This window comes from Hyaena hyaena, unplaced genomic scaffold (assembly GCF_003009895.1).
Source record: "Hyaena hyaena isolate Hyena2069 unplaced genomic scaffold, ASM300989v1 scaffold_884, whole genome shotgun sequence".
Taxonomy (NCBI): domain Eukaryota; kingdom Metazoa; phylum Chordata; class Mammalia; order Carnivora; family Hyaenidae; genus Hyaena; species Hyaena hyaena.
This window is the reverse complement of record NW_024081519.1, coordinates 42,346-63,477: the sequence shown is the minus strand read 5'-3', so window position 1 is coordinate 63,477 and position 21,132 is coordinate 42,346. Positions and strand designations below refer to the sequence as shown.

Sequence of the window (21,132 nt, the reverse complement as noted above, 5' to 3'; positions counted from 1 at the left end):
GATCTCACAACTGTGAGTTCATGACCTGAACCAAAATGAAGAGTCAGGTGCTTAACTGACTGAGCCACCCACATGCCCCCTTATATTATTTATTTCCTAAATTGTATTTATTTTATATATTATTCACTTGATATATATTCAACCTCAAAATTAAAAAGATAATACTTTCTACTGTATGGCAGATCTCATGTTATATGTTGGAAATACAAAGGTAAATAAGGTAACTGTTCCAAGTGTCAAGGAGTTAATAACTTAGTGGAGAAGATGGTGTATATACAGCTAAACATCATATGATTTTATAAGTATTACAATAGATGTATGAAATGTTATGGGAATGTGGATGAAAAATGAACTAGTATGGATAGGAAAGGGAGTTTTACAGAAAATCATAAGCTCAGAGAAATACAGCAAATTAATGTATCTTTCAAGAATCAGTTTTGGGGCACCATTTCCTCCTGGACACCTCCCCCAAAGCTTCCAGACTAGGTTGGTCTCCTCTTTTCAATGCCTGGGTATTCTCTACTGTAGCACTTATTGTATTATATTGTAATAAACTCTATATGTCTGTCTCCTCTGCTATACTGTAAATTCCTTGAAAAAAAAAAAAAAGACTGTGCTTATTTTTCAATACTTAATACCTCAAGAAGTGCCTGGAGTACAATAGATACTTTTTTAAAAAAGTTTATTTATTTGTTTTGAGAGAAAGAGTGCAAGCGGGCAAGCAGGGGAGGGGCAGAAGGGGGGTGCAGAGGATCCAAAGCGGGCTCTGTGTTGACAGCAGAGATGCCTATGCGGGGCTCAAACCCACGAGCCATGAGATCCTGACCTGAGCCAAAGTCAAATGCTTTATCGACTGAGCCACCCAGATGCCCCCATGATAGATATTTTAAATGTCTTCTGAAATGAACAATGAGAAAATGAGTAGGGAATTGCAAAGCAGTTTTGTGTGGGACACTGTGAGAGGCATAGGAGAGAGAAATGATATGGCTGGAGATTAGGTTGGAAGGTAGTTTAGGGCAAAGTTATGAATGGCTGAGTAACCAGGCTATACAGTGGGCCATGTATTGTTAATTATCCTTTTACATGGATATTTCTTGCTAGAATACAAAGGTTATATTTTATATGTCATAGTATTTATCTATCATGCATGCTTCCTTGCACATAAAGGTGTTCAGCAAATCAAATCATCAGGTGTCTCCCATTAAAAGTACTTTGAAAACTATGTTATCATTCAATTGCCAGTGATTACTGATTGTCAGTAAACAGTGACTAACACTATGCTCCAGATAATGATGGAAGAAACATTCTTTTGATCCTTTGTTTTTCCAATGATGAACTGAACCTATTTCCATTCTGAAATCATAGAACTATGTGCCAACTTAAAATACTGAAATAGCTACTTTATTGTTTGTGGAAAATTCTGTATTCTCCACTCATAAAAAAAGTATTGAGTGAGATTAAAACAAACTAATATAGTTTTATTTCTTTAAAAACTTAAAATTTTTGTTAAACATTTATTCATTTTTAAGAGAGAGAGAGAGAAAGCACGAGTGGGGGAGGAGCAGAGAGAGGGAGACACTGAATATGAGGCAGGCTCCAGGCTCCAAGCTGTCAGCCCAGAGCCCTGATGCAGGGCTGAAACTCATGCACCATGGAGATTATGACCTGAACCACCCAGGTGCCCCAAGTTTTTTAAGTTTGTTTCATTTTTTTAATTAAAGTTTTAATAATATGTGCTGGCATCAATATAGAGTCTGTCATCTTGTCTGTCTTTGACCCTAGTCAGACAAGATACAGAAAACTGATTCTGTAATGAGAATTGACTTACATAGGAATGTATCTAGATACTGGAAGATACAGTTTGAGTCAGTACTACACTGGCAACTGTGTAACAACCTGCTTTCTAGAAAGGAAGAAACAAACAAGCAAATCCTGATTTGTAGTATTTGCTGATTTCAATGATGTAAGTGCTTCTGTCATGGTCCGCTCCAAGATACTCACATAAAATTATGGAAATGCGTAGTTGGGAAAAGATGCTGACAATTGGGTCATCTGAACATGTATAGGAGCTAGAACAGCACATTGCTAGTTTCATGTTAATAATAACTATCGTAAATTTAAAAAATTTTAATGCACTCCAACACTCATCTAAATGCTTTACATGGTATATATCATTTAATTTACACAACAGCCTATGAGGTCAATTATACTATATAATTCCCACTTACAGGAAACTATTTCAGGAAGGTTAAGCAATTTGCTCATGTTACACAGATAGGAAGAAATGGAGCATAGATTCAAACAGAGACAATTTGATGCCAAAAGCCTATTCACCCAAACACTATTCTGTGTTTCTTCCAGGATAAAAAATTATGTTTAGCATAGTTTTTATGTTAAATGTATTTTGTATTTAATTAAAATGTATGTAATTCCTTAAAATTTTGAAGTAAAGGATAGCCCTATGAATTTTCAATGTACAGGTAATTATTTATTGTGCAACTAACCAAAACAAAGTGACTAATCTCAGCAGAAAAACTACAAAAAGGAAAAACAATCTAAGTAATTATAAGCTTGTATAATAAAAAAATGATGAAAATTTTACCATTTCAGAATCTTGAAAAGATTTCTTGTGGAAGGTTAATTGAAAAGAATTCACAATTATTTTTTTAAAAGAGCTGTTATTTACAGTTGCATTAATTCCAGAAATAATACAGGCTCCTGCTTTTATTTCAGGAGCAAAGAATCTTTTAATTGCTGTTGGAATTTATTAGAACATCAAATGGATGTTGTAAATAGCTGAACATTCCCACCTGGTTTTCCAACACTGAGGGCTCAGGGAAAAGGTTATTTTTGACTAGCTAAACATGCATAAAATATATTAGTACAGTAATAACATAAGGTCTAAAAATAAAAAAGAAGGGAGAGCAGGTAAAACTGTGGGTGTCTAAAGAAATAAGATGGCTGTAAGCTTTGGAATCACTTCATAAGACTTCAAAAAGCCCTGTCACTACTGAAAGCAAATGAACCAGCATGTACCCAAGACAAATTGTGAGAAGGCTTTATGTATATACATACACACACACACATACATACACACATATACATATGCGAGTGTGTGTATATATATTTTTATAAAATGTTTATCTATGGAGCACTTGGGTGGCTCAGTCAATTAAGCGTCCTACTCTTGATCTCAGCCTAGGTCATGATCTCACACTTTGTGAGTTCCAGCCCCATGTAGGGCTCTTGTGCTGACAGTGCAAAGTCTGCTTGGGATTCTCTTTCTCCTCCTTCAGCTTCTCCTCTGAGTGTGTGTGTGTGTGTGTGTTCTCTCTTTCCCTCTCTCTCAAAATAAGTAAACTTAAAAAAATTAAAAAACCAAAAAGTTTACGTTTAAAGAGAGAGAGAGAGAGAGAGCACAAGTCAGGGAGGTCAGAGAGAGAGGAGACAGAGAATCCCAAGCAGGCTCCAGGCCTCCAGTCCAGAGACCCACGCAGGGCTCGTACTCACAAACCTCGAGACTATGACCTGAGCTAAAGTTGAGTTGGATGCTCAACCAACTGAGCCATCTAGGTGCCCCCCAAAACGGCTTTATATATGTAAAGAAAGGTGAGAAGTTTAGCATTGTAGGAAAGCAAGTTATGCTTTGGAAGTAGACGCAGAACTGAAAAACGGTTTGAAGATAAACTATAAAAAATGTTGTATGCCAAGTTGCAGAGTGTATATTTTATTCTGTAAGTATCAAAGAATAGAAAGAAGTTCTGAAGGAAGTAATAAAGTGATTAATATTTTAAGAAAAAAAAGCCTTATAGTAGTGTTGGTTAGAAGTTGAAGGGAGACTCGTACAAAGATTATTTTATTACAATATTCTCAGAGATGATGAGGGCCTAAAATAAAGCTGAAACATTATGAATAAACAATGGGAATTAATTTCAGGGTCATGTTTGATGACCCTGATTTGATGATTGTCTACATAGAAGCTGGATTTCAGGGAAAGAGTAAAACAGAGAAAAAATTAAAACCACTAAGGGTTTCTAGTTTAGGAGGCTGGGTGGACAATGATGTCATTAATGAAAATTGAGAATAACAAGATGATTTAGAGTTTAAGGTATCTGCACATGCATTGTCTCATTTAAGATTATATTTATGTTATAAATTACCATTACCATTTCTGCTGAAAAGTCAATTGCACATGTAAATATACACACCGTTAGGGTTTCCTGAAATATTTTCCCACCTAGTTCTTCTTAGTGACTTGATAAAAAGTGCTATTTCTGTCATATACAGCCATATTTGTTTTAAATATTTTTAGGAAGTGATATTTTCCACTCTAACCCCTGCATTTTAAATATTTTTGTTAGCGGTTCTTATTAAGTCTTTAAAAATATTTATTATCTGACTTGTCAGTCTGACACAAAGCTTGAGGTTTAGCATACTTATTCACCAGTTATATAATTTATTAAAAGACATAAAAGAGAAAAACTGCCTCATCAACTCTCTGGTCCCACCATTAAACTTAAGTGGTGTTAAAGTCAGTCATAGGTAAAGTCAACTTTGGGGCTTTATGGTAGTATAGTCTCAAGGAGGCCTCCATTTTAACATATAAAACCAAAACCAAAACAGGAAGCTCAAGACACTCTCAAGGCACCAATTGGATAGGTAAAGGTAGTAACAATAATATCATTCCGTTTTTGTTTTTATTTTCTCATTAACTGAGGTATTTTACGGTGAGGCACTGGGGATGCGAAAGTAAATAAATCTTTGCTCTGAAGAACATAGAGTCTAGCAGAGAGGATGTAAACAACTCAATACAGTAAGATGTTTTAAGTGTTATAATACCATTAAAAATAACAATAAAAAATGCCATTAAAAATAACCAATAAAAATAGGAACACAGATGAGGATGCAAGTAATTCTGCAGGGGGATTGGACAGAGCAGGGAGGAGCAGAGAAGCTTTCACAGCGGAAGTAGCTTTGAGTAGAACTCTTGAAGGCTGAAGAGGAATTTTCAGGTGGAGAAAGAGAAAGACATTGAGAACCTGCATGGAAAGGCATGAAAGTAACAAATAGCCTGGTATTTGCAACATGGTGCAAACTGTAAAAATAAAATTAAATAAATAAATAAATAAATAAATAAATAAATAAATAAATAAATAAAAGAAATAAAATAAAATCGAAGCCAAAAAATGTAAGGTAGGACCTAGTTGTGAAGATCTGACATACCATGTTAAGGACACGAGCTTTTAAGCACTCTGAGGTACTGAGTGAATTGCTGACTTAACTCTCACTGGAGCTTGTGTTATATTTTCAGTATGGAGTTTACCTCATGAGCTTCTTTCTTTCTTTCACTCATTCAGATCTGGACTGTAATAAGACACCAGACTGAAAGGAATGATGGGTGATGTCCTTAAAGCTCAGGTTACTGTTATTGAGGAGGGAGGAGCATTCAAAGAAAGGGCAAGTAAGGTGATATAGAAACATGTGGCATTTGAAACGGGCTTTGATGGATAGGTAAGATTTGAACAAATCTCATTTATATTTTGATTTTGATGGGTTGAAGATACAGCTTTTTGCATTTCTCACTTATAATGTATTTTAAAGCATTTAAAGAATAAACCAAAAAAACACAAGAATAGTAGTTTCAAGAGCCATTGATTAAAATGACAGTGGTCATTAGTGTAATGCTCAATTAAGTAAGCATAAACAAAGACTTCTTTTTCTGCCTTCATTGCTGTACGTTCTTCAAGGCTAGGGGAAAAAAAAGCCCAATAAAACCCTGTACCTTTCTGTATACCTAACAGTGTCTTAGACACAGTTCTCAAACAATTGTTGAATTAAATTTAATACTTCTGGGTTTTATTGGATTCTAGTCCTTAAACAATACAGTTTTTAAATCATGGTGTAATGGAGATCTAAAAAATAGTATGTTCTTGGAAAGCCAGTAGGAGGAAGAGATAAACACCAAGTTACAGATCAATCTAGAATCACAAAGCCACAGTATTTACTTTACAGATTAAAAAGCTTGCTCCTGGGGTACCTCCCTGTCTCAGTCAGTGGATCAATGCAGCTCTTTTTGCCTAGGTCATGAGTTCGAGCCTCACACAGGAGGTAAAGTTTACTTTAAAAAAAAAAAAAAGGCGGGGGGGGGCACACGGCTGGTTCAGTGGGTTAAGCTTCCGACTTCAGCTCAGGTCATGATCTCACTGTTTGTGGGTTCGAGCCCCACATTGGGCTCTGTGCTGACACCTCAGCTCAGAGCCTGGGGCCTGCTTCGGATTCTGTGTCTCCCTCTCTCTCTGACCCTCCCCTGCTCATGCTCTCTCTCTCTCAGAAATAAATAAAACATTAAAAAAAATTTTAAAAAAACAAGAAGGCTTGTTCCTAATATTATGTTAGTGCACCATTAGCTATGCAATTCAGACCTTATGTGCTGATCACAAGCATAGAACAGATTGGATTAGTATGGAATGTATGATTGTGGAAAGTCTGAGGTTAAAAAAAAAGGAATGGAATTTAAGATACATAGAAGTAGCACTTTGAGAACTCACTGATGCATAATTTGAACAATTGCCACATTCTTATTCTTAGTGTAGATGAAGTGCTTATACTGCAAGGCTTTCTACAAATTTAAGCAAACATTTCTCTGGAGGAATTTACAAGCTAGACTAATAGCAAATACCCAGAATTGGATTCACAATATATCTAAGAGTATTTAGAAGACAGGAGGCTGATGAACACCTTATTACCTAAAGTCGTACACTAGTTGGGACTCCTGGGTGGCTCAGCCGGTTAACCATCGAACTTAGGGTCAGGTCAGGATCTTGGGGTTGGTGAATTCGAGCCCCGAGTGAGGTTCTGTGCTGACAGCTCAGAGCCAGGAACCTGCTTCGGATTCTGTTTCCCTCTCTCTCTGCCCCTCCCCTGCTCATTCTCTGTCTCTCTCACTCTCTCTCTTAAAAATAAATAAAGATTTTAAAAAATTAAAAAAAAAAAAGTAGTCCACTAGTCATATCTTGCCATATATGCTTCCATGGGTTCTAAAATTAGGATTCCTGTTGTACATTACTGTGGTTCTTATAAATTTTTGCCAGGGTCAAATACTGAACTGTAGCTGTAGGACCAAATATTGTTGGTCATAAAACTGACCAACTTTGCAACAATCATTAGGGGATTGAGGTTTTCAATTACTGAACAGTAATCACATGTTTCTTAATAAACATGTACATAATAATACATATTTTGAAAATCATTTCTTCTTTTTTTCTTATGATGATGGAATTGACAAAAACCAGAACGGACTTGAAATAATAAATTATTCTCAAGGCAGAGGAAAAAGAAAAATAAAGTTCACACAACTTATTAGGTCTGAGTGGACACTGTATTATTTATGATTACAATAACTGGATTAGTTGAAACATATAATTTTTATCTGTAAGTTATTTTATCCACAATATTGGGGGGATCCCACAGCACATATGAAAACGATTTTTCTACAGTTTTATAAGTGAAGGTTAATAATTATCTGGATAATTATTTTCACACATTTTCCCCGCTGAAATATTCAGATTGTTAACTACCAGTGCCTTTTTCCACCTAAACACACTTTATTAGTGAGGTGGAAACCTGATTTTAAATGTCCCCGGAATCATTAAGAGCGATTTTTAAAAGTTTTTCCAGACACGGAGAGATTTGATCTGGTGCTCACAGAACACACTGTTTCTTACTGGAGAAGACTCTCCACAGCAAGTGTGGAGAAGCCGCTTCTGACGAAAACAGAATTTTAGAATTTTAAAAACAGAGCTGTTTCTGTTCACAAATTAAAAAAACAGAGAGAGAGATTCTGACTTTCCCCCTTAATTCTACCAGAGGGAAGAAAATATTTAGACCAGCTACAGTTCAAGCGCCCGCAAGAGACGCTAAAAATGGACAACATAACGGCCCCAGGAGCTCAGGGCTGTGAGGGAGAGACGACCGGAGCTCGAGGACTTCAGGTAGAGTGGGGGCGGGGCCGCACCGCGGAGGGGCGGGGCCGCACCGCGGAGGGGCGGGGCCGCACCGCGGAGGGGCGGGGCCGCACCGCGGAGGGGCGGGGCCGCACCGCGGAGGGGCGGGGCTGGGGCGGGGCTTTCCCTGAGGCCGCGGCGGAAGCCGGCCTCAAGGGGCGTGGCAGGGGCGTGACCAGGCGGAGCCGCTAAAAGGCTGGCGCCGGGCCGGAACTTCGAACAGAGCATCTCGGTTCGCAGTCATGTCCCTTCCGCGCTTCGCGGCGCCGCGTGCCCAGTTCAGGGAGCCTGCCACCTCCTTGCCGCCACCTGAGGACCCTGATTCCCGAGCACCCAGAAGTAAGCGGCCCCGTCTACAGGAGCCTGGCAGTGCCTCTGAGGTGGAGTGGAGGCTGCCTCTGGTGCCTCGCTTGTCTGAGGTGGAAAAAGCCTGGCAGTTGTCGCCCAGACCCTTCACGGCGCTTCTTCTTTCAGCTAATGTGGTTTTCGAGAACTCCGCAGACTCGCGTGTGGAGAAATCAGTCAGCGGGGAGCAGATCTGTAATCTGAGATGCCAACACGGCAAATCTGAGGCGAATAGTTGGTTGCAGCCTCTCCCCTCACAAAGTTTTGATTCCGGTGCGTGGGCTTCTGGAAGGTCTTGTGAAGCAGGACTGAGTGACAAAGAGGGTCCCAGTGCGCACCCCAGTGACAGAGCAGGAGCGGGGGTCCGTCCGCCTCTGCCCAGCGCCTCCGTACACGGTGGACGTGGCGCTAAAAAAAATGCGGGTGGAAATCAATATTCAGAGCAAGGGAGGGGTAATATTCAGGAAGACAGTAGTTACGTAAAACAGACAGAAAACCTATTTAGGGGTGTTACCTTTTACAAGAAAACCAAATCATCGTGTCATGATTTTAAGGACAGATGTAAAGCTGACAGTGTTATGCCATCACATAAAAAGGAAAATCACGTCTCAGCATCCACATCAGAATCTCAAAACCAGCCCAGCATGGAAATTGCCAAACCCAGCTATTTTAGAAATAGAGGCACAATAAGTATCCCTGAGTTTCCAACTGATTTAAATAGCAAAATGTCCTCTGTCTATTTAAAGGAAATAGCAAAGAGAAAGAATGACAAAAACGAGGCATATGTTAGGGATTTCACAAACATTTACTGGTCCCAAAATAGACCTGATGTTAAGAAGCAAAAGTTACAGGATGATAAAAACATTGTGGATGCCGATGCAGAAAATATTTTTTCTGCATGCTATGAAAGTAACCACCAGTCACTCAGCAACCAAAATATTTGTGTGAGAAAAAAAGACTTGATCGGTTTAAACTACTATAACCATAGTAGTATCAAATCTGATGTAACAGACTCTGAAAAGAATTTCACTATAATACTAGGGAATGCAAATTTGGAAGAAGCAGAAACATGCCTGGACATTTATACATTTACCAGATTAGAAAAATCTCAAAGCCAGGACTGCATTATTAGTCACCTCTCAGAAAAAAAAAGGGCAGTTTGTTGGATCTGGGGTAATTACAGAACTCAACGTGAAAATATTAAAAAAACTGGAGAAAAATCAAATTTTCTACAGTTATTAGAAATAGATCTTTTAAGCAAAGAAGATTATCCCTATACAAAAGCCATGAATACACATGAAGAGAAATCAAAGTCTCTCATGATAGGAACACTTGGTAGCCAAAAAGCTTTAATAAATTTTATTTGGTTCAATGGCAAAAGAGAAAACAATAATATGCCACAATTAAGATGTTCTACTGCACAAAAAGGCTTTCATTTAAGCAAAATTCTTGAAAATTCCATTATGGAAATCTTGAGTTTTTGTGAAAATATCTCAGGAAATCAAAAAAATGATAATGTTTTAACCTGGTATGAAATTTATGAAGATAAAAAGCAAATTGATCTTCAAAATCTAATAACTAAGAATATGAATGTCAATAGAAAAAATGATATGTTAAGTCTATATTTACAAACTGGTGTTTCAGGAGCTCTAAATAGCATATTGAAAACCAACATAACTTCTCTGCTGAATAACTTTGACTGTTTAATTACAATTGAAAATGATTCTAAATTACAAGAGAGATGCTTTGTCAAATGGATTGTGTATTTGCCTTATTCAAAAAATAGTGCAGTGGAAAATCATACTGTATATCTAGCAAGGACTTTAACTTTTTCAAGACTGTTGGAAGGTAATATGAAACCTATGTTAGAAAAAAGTAAGTTATTTAAAACTGAACAAGTTTTTGAAGAGTCTATGAAAAAACCTTCCTTCAGTATGACAACTAAAAATAAACATTTTCCAATTTTTGAAACATATGAAAAAAGTCCTCTTTCAATGGATTTTGGTAACATGGATGAAATTTCTTTGACAAAAGACATTTACGGGAATAAGAGTTGTCCTGAACAATTCATGAATGAGGAAAATTGGGCTCACTGTAGTCCTAATACTGTTAAGACACATGTTAAGTCTGGTTCTCAATTTATACAGAACCATATATATATCAATGGAAAATTTTATGAAATAAATATGTTCAACCAAGATTTAGATACTAAAAGAAACAAGGAGCATAATAAGATCAGTAGCTTTAAATTTAAGTGGATATTTGAAGATTTCTTCAATATTAGGCCACGGGCCATACCAACAAACCACGACATAAACCATAGTGAACAAACTAATCTTGGAACTCTAATTCAGGTGCTAAATTTTGGAAGCTTGCTAAGTGAAATCAATGGGAAAAAACATGATTCACTTTTGAAGGAGGAAGTAAAAGTCACAGCACAAAGTTTAACAAACAATTGCCAAGTTAACAAAGATGTTAAGATAGAAAAGGAAGAGAAAAAAAATAATTTTTCTTTAATGGATGGCATGTTTTCTATGCAACCAGTTTCATTAATGAGTAAAAAAGTAAATGTGGAAGAAACCAAATATGTTAATCAAAATAACGTAGCTGACAGAAATGAATATGAGAGTGTTTTGCAAGAAAGTGAGTTAGCTAATTCAAAGCATTTTCATCCAAAGAATGACTCTACAGAATGTGTTAATCATCAATTTGAAACTGATTTGAGTCTAGGGAACAATGAATGTTTTCAGGATTTAACTGCCAAGTGTTTATCAACAGAAGCTCAGACAATAGTGAGCGATTTTGAGATGAAGAGTAAATTTGATTTAGTACTTGAAGAACTTCGTATGTTTCATGAAATCAGCAAGGAAGATAAAATTCTAAGCACTGAGGAAACAAACAATGGGCAAGAATATTCCCTTAGAGAAAATAATGATATTGAGGAGGTAAAAACAGAGATGAAAGGTGCATCTTCTTCGCTCGGTGATACTATAACATGCCCTAATATGCATAAAAGACACCAAAGTTTATTTAAATGGAAAACAGTGTCCAATAATGGGGAACAGGAAGTTCCAAATGAATATTGCTGTTCAAGAGCAGAAGAGGAAAAATTACTTTATCCTACTTCTAAGGAAGGTATGAAATTAGTCTTAAAATGTTTTTTTATGATGATAGAAAAATGTTGCTTTTTTTTCTGTGTAGGCCAAATATATAATTTTGGGAGAAAAGGAGATAAAGTATAAGACCGTATTTATTGATGCACATTATTTATCTATGAAATCCCGTTCAAATATTAAATAATATAGTGAAGTTGAAGGTAACAAGGGATGAAAAAATATTTTAAGATTATTTATTTACTTTTGGGTGGGGAGCGGGGTTGAGGTAGAGAGAGAGAGCGAGAGAGAGAATCCCAAGCAGGCTCCATATGGTCAGTTCACAGAGCCAGATGCAGGGCTCCAACTCAGGAAACCAGGAGATCATGACCTGAGGTGAAATCAAGAGTTGGCCGCTTAACTGACTGAGCCACCCAGGTGCCTCTAGAAGTGTTAAAATTTTTAAAAGGGGCCTTGATGAATTCTGCTTTATTTATCCAAATATTAGAAGCCAATAGGAGGAAACATTTTTGAGAAAGTAATTTGTTTATACTGTTAACATTTAATGTAAAAGTTACTTTTTGCTATAATGTATTGGTTATTATTTTCAGATTGTGAAAAACCTTCACCTAAAAGGCCGGTGTTTTTCTCTGATGAACTTAAGGAGGAAAACATTAATTATTTGCTGAAGGGAGGTAAGATTTTTGGTTATTTTCTAGAATACCTTCTGAGATGATTATTGCATTTTGTGTTTTTAGCATGAGGAAAATATACTTAGGTTATTAGGAAATAAATACAAATTTAGCACTTTTGTAACCATTAATGGTTTACTGATACAAATTCCAACAGTTAAAAATCAGCTAAATATTAAAATGGCTACAATCAGCCATTTAGAATATTACTGGGAAATGTGCTTTCCAAAACTGTGTTTAAATATTTGCAGTGATGTGTTGCAATCGCTCTGTGATGAGACAGGGGTTATATTTGTCTAATATACATGTATAATGTGTATAACATTAATTAGCAAAACCAAAAAAGATATTTATCGAAGGTGGCTTTTCATTGATGAGATGTTATTCCGAATTACATATTTATTATCTATGTTCTCTCTTCTTTAAGTATTGGGGCTTTTTATATGGATATTTTATTTAATAATTACAAAACTAATATCACTTAGGTATTATTAACATGATAGGACTATGGCATTTAAACTTTTGATTACTATTAAAAAAGTTAAACTAAAGAAAAGTTCAACTAAAAAATGTCTTTGCCTAAAAAAAAAAAAAGTCTGTAGTACCCGAATAAAACACACTAAGTTTAATGTAGGGTTAAAATTAGGAAACTGTTTTCTAAATGACTAAATTTGCATATGGTCGGGTACCTTGCAGGTACTAGGTAACAAGACTAGATCTAGAAAGAATAATGATGTAGGTGAAATATATTTACGAAAACATCTTCGGTCATGGATCATTTCTCAAAATGTTTCTGAAGGAAGATTAGGAAAGAGTCTTTGGAGGATTTTGAAGGAAGATTAGGGAGTGCCTGCCTACTCATACAGTCACCATGCTTATAATTGTGACAATGAAATGAATATATGACGAAAAGTAAAGTGTGTGCACAAACTGCAAAAAAAAAAAAAAAAGTTACATTAGTTGGAAATATCCGGACCCATCTACTCTATCGTGCCTTCACAAGGAAAGGAGCCTCATCACGAAATAGGAAAAATAACATGGTCAGCCAGCATTATTTAGTACTATGTTAGGACAGTCCTCTTGGATTTACTTGCAAAGTGCAAAAAAATGGAGTGATTTTTCTGAAGCTTGTTAGCATTCATAGTGGAAGGAAAAAGTTGGGAAATGCTGGGAAGGGGGCTAGTAAAAATGGACCAGTTCTGCCTAGGCAGAGGGGGTGCCTGCCTATGCCTCTGCCTATGTGATTTCAAAGGCATTGCGACGTGGTGGGCTCTGCACTGGTCATCACGATGCCTCCCCGCTACCAGTCCTGTCTCCAGCGCATCCGGTCTCTGTTTCTCTCTCCTGTCTGTGTAGTGTGGAAAATGCAAGTAGCGTGAAATTATTTTGAACATGTGAAATATGCCGGCCAGTCACTGCACCAGGTGCTTTGTATATCATTTTGCACCAAACCTTCCCTAACCCGAATGTATATGTGAATCACCTGGGTGTCCTATTAAACGATTCTGATTATTTTGTGGGGTAGGCCCGAAGATTCTGTATTTGCAACAAGCAAATGTAGATACTGCTGGCCTGTGGACTTTGACCTGCAAGGATGTAGAAAACATTTGAGTTGAGTGTTATTTCTAAAAGACTACTAACACATTTTATGACTTTTGAATGTTTAGAATTGTTAAGTAACACAAAGCAATAGATTAATCTGGTGTATAGGAATAATAAAAGGGATCACAATCTATTTATAAAAGGGTAGGAAATCCAAGAAGATGAGGAAACCTATCCTCATGGCCCCAACTTGATGACTGTTTTAGGACATATGCTTTGCAAAAGGCCTCTGTTGGTATAAACTGGTTTGGTGATTTCCTATCCATTGCAAAATTACCAGAAGTGTCTGTCATATTAGACCATGAAAGAGGAAAGCTATTCTTTGAAAAAGTAATCAAATGGACTAATCATGGCTTTGTTCTGAAATAATAATCTCATAATGAAGTCCACTTAGTATAAATTGCTGAAATTATCTGATTTATAACCAAATCTAGACTATCAGACATGATCTAACAATTTCGTTTTATTTAAAAAATGAAAACAACTAGTAATGTTTTTCTCTTACTTTTTATAATTAACTTTATAGTTTTAATGTTGAATAAAGTACCATAAACTGATTTATACCTATTTTTGTGTTTTCCCTATCTACATATATAAGTTAAACTTTGTATTTTATTTCATTATCATTTACATTGGTAAATACACAGGATCTATTTGGTTCAGCTTAATAGAAATCATGCCATTTATCTTTTGTCAGAATTATTATGTTGATTATGCTATTTTCAGTAAAATGTGCTATTATATTAAAGTCCTACCTATTCATTAAAGCTGACTGAAAGCCTGATACATTTTTAGCTTTATATTTGTACCTTACTGTTTATTTAAAAAAAAAAGCGCTCTGAAAATTAGAGGTATTTTTGTATTTCATTATCAAGCATCATTAATACTACCTGTCTGTTCTACCGACTTAGTGACAGATATACATCCATGAAATGTTTTGAGCTTTTTTGAATATGATAGTATGATGTTAAATAAAACTTTCAAAGTCAGAGCCCTCCATTTATACGTATGAAATACGTATACAGATGAAATACATTTGTGCTCTATTATTGATAATAGTCTCTATTAAAGCCAAATATAACCATTAACAGTATAGCCTACTGTTTAGCTTCTAAAAAAAATATGACATGGTTTTTAAAGCCAGAACATCAAGTTAATTATATAGTCTTGTTACTGTGTTCAAGTCAGACTGCCTGACTGGAATACTGATTTTATTTAGTTGTTATTTTATCTGGGCAAGTTAACTATTTTGGTGTTGAGACCTTCACATTTTAAATATGGAGGTAGGATTAAGTAAATTAATGACTTTAAAGCACTTATTAGCCCAGTGACTCAGTAAATGTTTCTAGATCATGATTAGAAGTAAGTAAAACTTTTTAAGCTTAGAAACTACAAGTACAATTTTTACTCCCTTATGCACTTTTATTATCTTATATTTTAGGTAGTAACTTTTCACATGGAATTTCAAGAGTACTACCTCTTAAGACATGCAGTCGACCAATCAGAATTGGTTTGTCAAGAAAAGCTAAGCTTAAACAACTTCATCCCTATCTGAAATAAATGAGAACTTAAAAGAAGACATTGGACTTTAACATTTCACACCATTTAGAAGTCTTTTGTTTCTTACTTTGGATAAATGCTTTCTCTTAGTTTGGGAGCTTTGGGCTTTCTTTATTATGAAATATGGAGACGGGTGTGTGTGTGTGAATTGTCTAAATGCCTTTAAACATTACAAAATATTTCATTGATGTTTCCCTAATATATTATAACATATACATTAAAGGCTTTTCATGATCTCATAAAACATGTCAACTTATTATTTTTCATGATATATATGTATAAGTATTTTATAGAGAAGAATAATAGCCTTTATAGGTTTCTCAAAAGCATCTGTGACTCATAAAAGTGGTAACAGACCACTGTTCTAATCCACTTACCTTTTTTTATTAAGTAAAAAATAGAGGTGCAAAGAAGATGGGTAAGATTTTTAAGATCACAAAATTAGTGTCAGCATTGAGATAGAGGCACTTTCTGAAAAATTCTTTCCTACTTTTCTCTGCATTCACTTTCTAATTAAAAAAGTTTTTTAACGTGTGTTTATTTTTTGAGAGACAGAGAGAGGCAGAGTGTGAGCAGGGAGGGGCAGAGAGAGAAGAAGACACAGAATCTGAAGCAGGCTCCAGGCTCTGAGCTGTCAGCACAGAGTCCAACGTGGGTCTCAAAATCACAAACCACAAGATCATGACCTGAGCCAAAGTCAGATGCTTAACTGACTGAGCCACTAAGGCACCCATCACTTTCTAATTTTCATTTCTCCCTCACAGTCTACCTTTGGCCCCAAGCAGAATTATGATCATGTAGTTAATACCTACTCTTACATTCAACATATTAACCCTACCATTTGTATAAAGCTCAGAGGTAGAATTCAGAAGATATGTATGAGTTCACCTTATGGAACTTATTTCTCTACTTAAGATTGGTAAAGAAATGTAGAATATACATAATTTAAAGGTAGCCGTCTACTTTTCAAAACATTATACAGAGAAGCAACAGTAAAATTGGCTACTTAACATATAAAGTAAGGAAAGAAGGAGGCGTTAAGAAAGCATTATAAATAGAAAGCATACAATATAGAAAGAAGACTAAATGTATCAATTCACAAAATATCTGTGACTGGATTAAATTCTCCTATTACAAGCTAAAGTTCTGAAACACACTAAAAACATCTCAATTTATCTGTATTCTTTAATTACCACCCCCTAGCAATGTACTTTCCAACTTCAATATCTTGCTCTGATTTCTCTGCTCCCACTCCCCCTCCCGGAATGCACCACCCTCTCAAACACTATAAACACTTTGCTAGAAGGAACGCAAGTTCCTTGAAGGCAAGATTCTTTCCTCTCCATCCACTAATATATCCCAAGTGCCTAGAATAGTACCTGCCCTTTGTAAGTATACATAAATTATTGAGTGAATGAATAATTAATTTCTATGCCTGCTCATAATAGCTGTGTGTTTTTGAATTCTAGTAGTTTATGACCTTGGGCAAGTCCTCATTTTTTAAAATTTCTTTTAAGTTTACTTATTTTGAAAGAGAGAAAGCACGAGTGGGGGAGGGGCAGAGAGAGAGGTAGAATCCTAAGTAGGCTCCACAACATCAGTGCTGAGCCCAACACAGAGATTGATCTCACAAACCATGAGATCTTGACTTGAGCTGAAACCAGGAGTTGGATGTTTAACAGACTGAGCCACCCAGGTACCCCTGCAAGTCCTCATTTCTAAAAAGGGGATAACAATATTTCATGGGATCATTGTGAAGTTTAAATCAGCTAATACATGTTATATATTTATAGTGGCTCTGATATGTAGTAATTCCTCAATAGTGATAACAAATTGCTGATATATAGTAACTAAATAATTAGTAACTATTTAGAATGATTGACTTTTTTTATTTTTCTGGATCATGAGTTGGATGATTTCAGGAATATACCTATTCCTTTGAGCCTTTTTTTTTTTTAATGTTTTATTTATTTCTGAGAGAGACAAGCATGAGCAGGGGAAGGTCAGAGAGAGAGGGAGGCACAGAATCTGAAGCAGCCTCTAGGCTCTGAGCTGTCAGCACAGAGCCCAACGCGGGGCTTGAACCCATGAGCCGTGAGATCATGACCTGAGCCGAAGTCAAACAACCAATTGAGCCACTCAGGCTCCCCTCCTTTGAGTCTTATGAAGATGTTCATTTTACTTTTTTTCTACAAGGGTCCTCATCTACCTCTTTTTTCTTTTAATTATTATTACAATAATAATTTGGATTTTTTTCCTTTTATCTGTATACAAGGCAGATCTCATTATGATCAAGATTTGTCTGGACAAACCTTGGTCCTTTTCCTTGTTTTCTGTTGCTGTGTGTGAATATTGAATTCTGTTCTCACATCTGTTTCTCAAGGGCAAACTTATGTGCTTCCAGTCTTATTCCTAATATTTATAGGAGGCTTTTTAAAAAGAAGCTTTTCTATATACTTCTATCCTTTCTTGAATAAATGGCGCAGAAACTGCTAACAACAAAAATTTTTTAATAACAGAATTGCAATTCAAGACACACATGCTATGGCAAAATTATAGGCAAGTCTGGAGAAGAAAGACAAGGAACACTGTTTTATAGAAGAAAGCGGGGAGCTGGGAGAGCTATTATAAACAAGAAGTACATTGGAATAAACAGGGAATTCAAAATGTAGTGACTTTTCATTGGCTAAGTTGTGGCTATCTCTCCTTGGCTGGCCTAATTGCTAGGCAAGGAGAAAATCTTTCTTCTTCCTACCGGGGTAGTAAAGTATATAGGCTTCTCTCTATTGGTAGTGCAAGATATGCTCTTCCTCTTGGGGTCTACAACTGACAGCCAGAGTTAGGGCATAAGATTTTTTGTTTCTGGCCTCCTGACTTCATTAAAAAAAAATTTTTTTTAATGTTTCTTTATTTCTGAGAGAGAGAGAGAGAGAGAGAGAAAGACAGAGACAGAGCGTGAGCCGGGGAAGAGCAGAGAGAGAGAGAGACAGAATCCTAAGCAGACTCCAGGCTTTGAGCTGTCAGCACTGATCCCTACAGGGGGCTCAAACCCCTGAGCCATAAGATTATGACCTGAGAGGAAGATGCTTAACTGACTGAGCCACCCAGGTGCCCTGCTGACTCCATTTTAAATGAGGTTTCCTTTATTCAGCTTCATGAAACTTCCAGCCACTCCTGGTTCTTTCCTACTCTGAACTATGTGATAAATTTAAACTCCTCACACATTCTGTACTGCTTACAGTGCTTTTCCATGCCACTTCCCCAATTACTGCCTTTACCTGCAGAGATTTTCTTATTTAAAAAAAGGGAGAGGGGTACTACTACATCTTTCCAAATGCAAAACTCACTCCTGCCAGTGTCTTTACTGAAGCACCCCTTTCCCCACTACTTCCTACCCAAACACACACATATATATGCACACACAAACAGACATCACCTCCCCCTTCCTGCCTAGTTCTGTGAGTTCTTGTATCTGGAAATAGAAAGTTGGAAGCTAGGAGCGAGGTAACATTTTAGCTCTTTTTTTTTTCTTTTTGTCTTTATAGCCAGGTTTGAGAGGCTATGGTAAAAAAAAAAAAAAAAAAAAAGCATTTTAAATTGAAATCCATTCTCCTTCCACCTTGTTCTCTTCATCTTTGTTCCTAAAATGTAAAAGTTGAATGATTTCAGATCAGAAGAAAAGTATTCAAAGGATGAAAAGCCACTAAAAAATACTTGCTTTTATTCAACCTTAGAATAAATCTGTGTGCTACTTCAGTTTAAAGTAACAAGCTTTTGGAAGCGTAACAGTGAGCATGAGAAGAGACACAGAGCATCATATTAAATCAACTTGAAAAATTATGTTGATAGTACCTGAAATATAAGAAATGTCTGAGTTAATATCCATTTAACTTTACTTAGTTAAGCAAAATGTGAAACAAAATATGTAGTGAAGTCAATCTTTATTTCCATCTAAATTGCCACATAAGGAACATTTATAGAGTTAGCCATCGTTTTGGGAAAATTTTAGTAGTGCATACTAAAAAAATTGTCCTTTGGGCTGAGAGAATTAGGATGTAAACATGTCAGAAGGGTTCCAAATCATATTTTCTTCACTTTGCTATAAAATATGTCATTGTCTGAAACTACCCTTGTCAGATGTTCCTATTTAATTGTTTGTTTATTTGTTTGTTTTGCTTGTTTTTAAAGCACAGACACATGCTATAATGGCAAATTCAGAAGAAATAATCATTAAACCATTCCACCTATCCAGGCCATGGGGAAAAGAATAAACTCATGATCTGAGTCTCTATAGTAATAATATTTCTGTATTTTTAAAAAATTTTGTACATTTGGATTACATTTATTTTTTTTAAAAAGGAAGTATTGGGGACTTCTTCGCTGAACCTGACTCCTAAGTGTCTATTCAGGATCTCTACTGTGATGCCTAATAGGTGTCTCAAACTTAACTGAGTTTCTGGTATTTCTCCCCAAACTCCTCCCCCAGGAAGTCTTATTTCACTGAATGGTCACTCCATTCTTTCAGTTACTTAGCTTAGAAATCTTGGAGTCATCCTTAACACTTTATTATTATTAATTATTATTTTATTGGGTTTTCTCATAACCCAAAGCTGGCCCATCAGCAAATCCTGTTGGCCTTAGCTTCTCTTGCCAGGATAATTGCAATAGAGTCCTAATTGGTCTCTCTGCTTTATTATTTGCTTCCCTTCAGTCTCTTCTGAACACATTAGCCAGAATGATTCTTTAAAATATGTCAGAACACATCACAACTCTGCTCAAAACCTTCTAAAGGCTTTCCATCTTACTCAGAGGAAAAAAATATCTTACTTTTATGTGTAATGAGGTGACAATGATCTCTCTTACTTCCCTAAAGCTTTGCCTATTTTCCCTTTGTTCATTCTACTGAAACCACACTGACTTTGCTGTATTTTGGATACATTAGGAATATCCCTGCCTTGGGGACTTTTCACTTGCTTTCTTTTCCTGAAATGCTTGTTTCTAAGGTATCTGTATAGCTTGCCCTGCACTCCCTTCCTTAGAACTTTACTCAAAGGTCATCTTCTTAGTGTGGCTTTTTCTTCCCACTAATATTCATGTAATACCCCGCTCCTCCTTTTATCTTTTCTTTCTTAAAATGTTGCTGTCCACATACTACGTCTTTTACTTACTTAGTTTATTTATTGTCTGCCTTTCCTACTAGGTTTTTAACTCTTTGAGGGCAAAAGCATTTCCTATTTTGTGCTTGACATAATAAGTATTCAATAGGGGGCACCTGGGTTGCTCAGTCTATTTAGGCTCTGACTCATGGCTCAGGCCATGACCTCATGATTCATGGTTCGAGCCCCTAGTCGGGGCTCCAGGCTGAGTGCAGAACCTGCTTGGGATTCTCTCTCTGCCCCTCTCCCACTCACACTTTCTCCCTCTCTCTCAAAATAAATAAATAAACTTAAAATAGAAAGAGTCACTGAGGATTTTGACCATTTTTTCAGTTTGCATTAAAAATTTTTTTTGAATTGCAGCTGCCCTCCATCCTTGAAACCTTCACTTTGTGGCAATATATGACCCCTTATTTCTCTGACCATACTATTTCTTTTATTTTCTGATTCTTAGATGTAAGCAAACTCCAAAGTTTTGCCCATGAACTTTTGTTCTTTATTTCTGTTTTATATTCTTTAGAAATGTCTTCAATTTTCATGTGATCATCTACCATACCAAATCTGGTTTTGGTACCAAATTATGTCTTTCTCAAATTCAAATTTCAATTGTATAACAATACTTTAAAATATGAATATTCATTAAATGCAAACTATAAGTCAGGAGATATTCCAAGTGCTTTAT

General features: G+C 36.2%; 1 protein-coding gene across 1 annotated transcript; it reads left to right on the top strand.

Annotated features, from left to right (window-relative positions):
• The first annotated feature begins 8,245 nt into the window (after window positions 1–8,245).
• RAD51AP2 (RAD51 associated protein 2) lies at window positions 8,246–15,432 on the top strand. Its single transcript, XM_039220345.1, has 3 exons — window positions 8,246–11,483; window positions 12,052–12,135; window positions 15,176–15,432. The coding sequence occupies exons 1-3, from the start codon at window positions 8,246–8,248 to the stop codon at window positions 15,292–15,294; spliced, it is 3,441 nt and encodes a 1,146-aa protein (XP_039076276.1). The 3' UTR covers window positions 15,295–15,432.
• Window positions 15,433–21,132: the final 5,700 nt, after the last annotated feature.

Coding starts and splice junctions, on each gene's coding strand:
- RAD51AP2 (XM_039220345.1), top strand. CDS start 8,246: ATGTCCCTTCCGCGCTTCGCGGCGCCGCGTGCCCAGTTCAGGGAGCCT. Junction 11,484..12,051: donor TTATCCTACTTCTAAGGAAG/GTATGAAATTAG, acceptor TATTATTTTCAG/ATTGTGAAAAACCTTCACCT. Junction 12,136..15,175: donor TAATTATTTGCTGAAGGGAG/GTAAGATTTTTG, acceptor CTTATATTTTAG/GTAGTAACTTTTCACATGGA.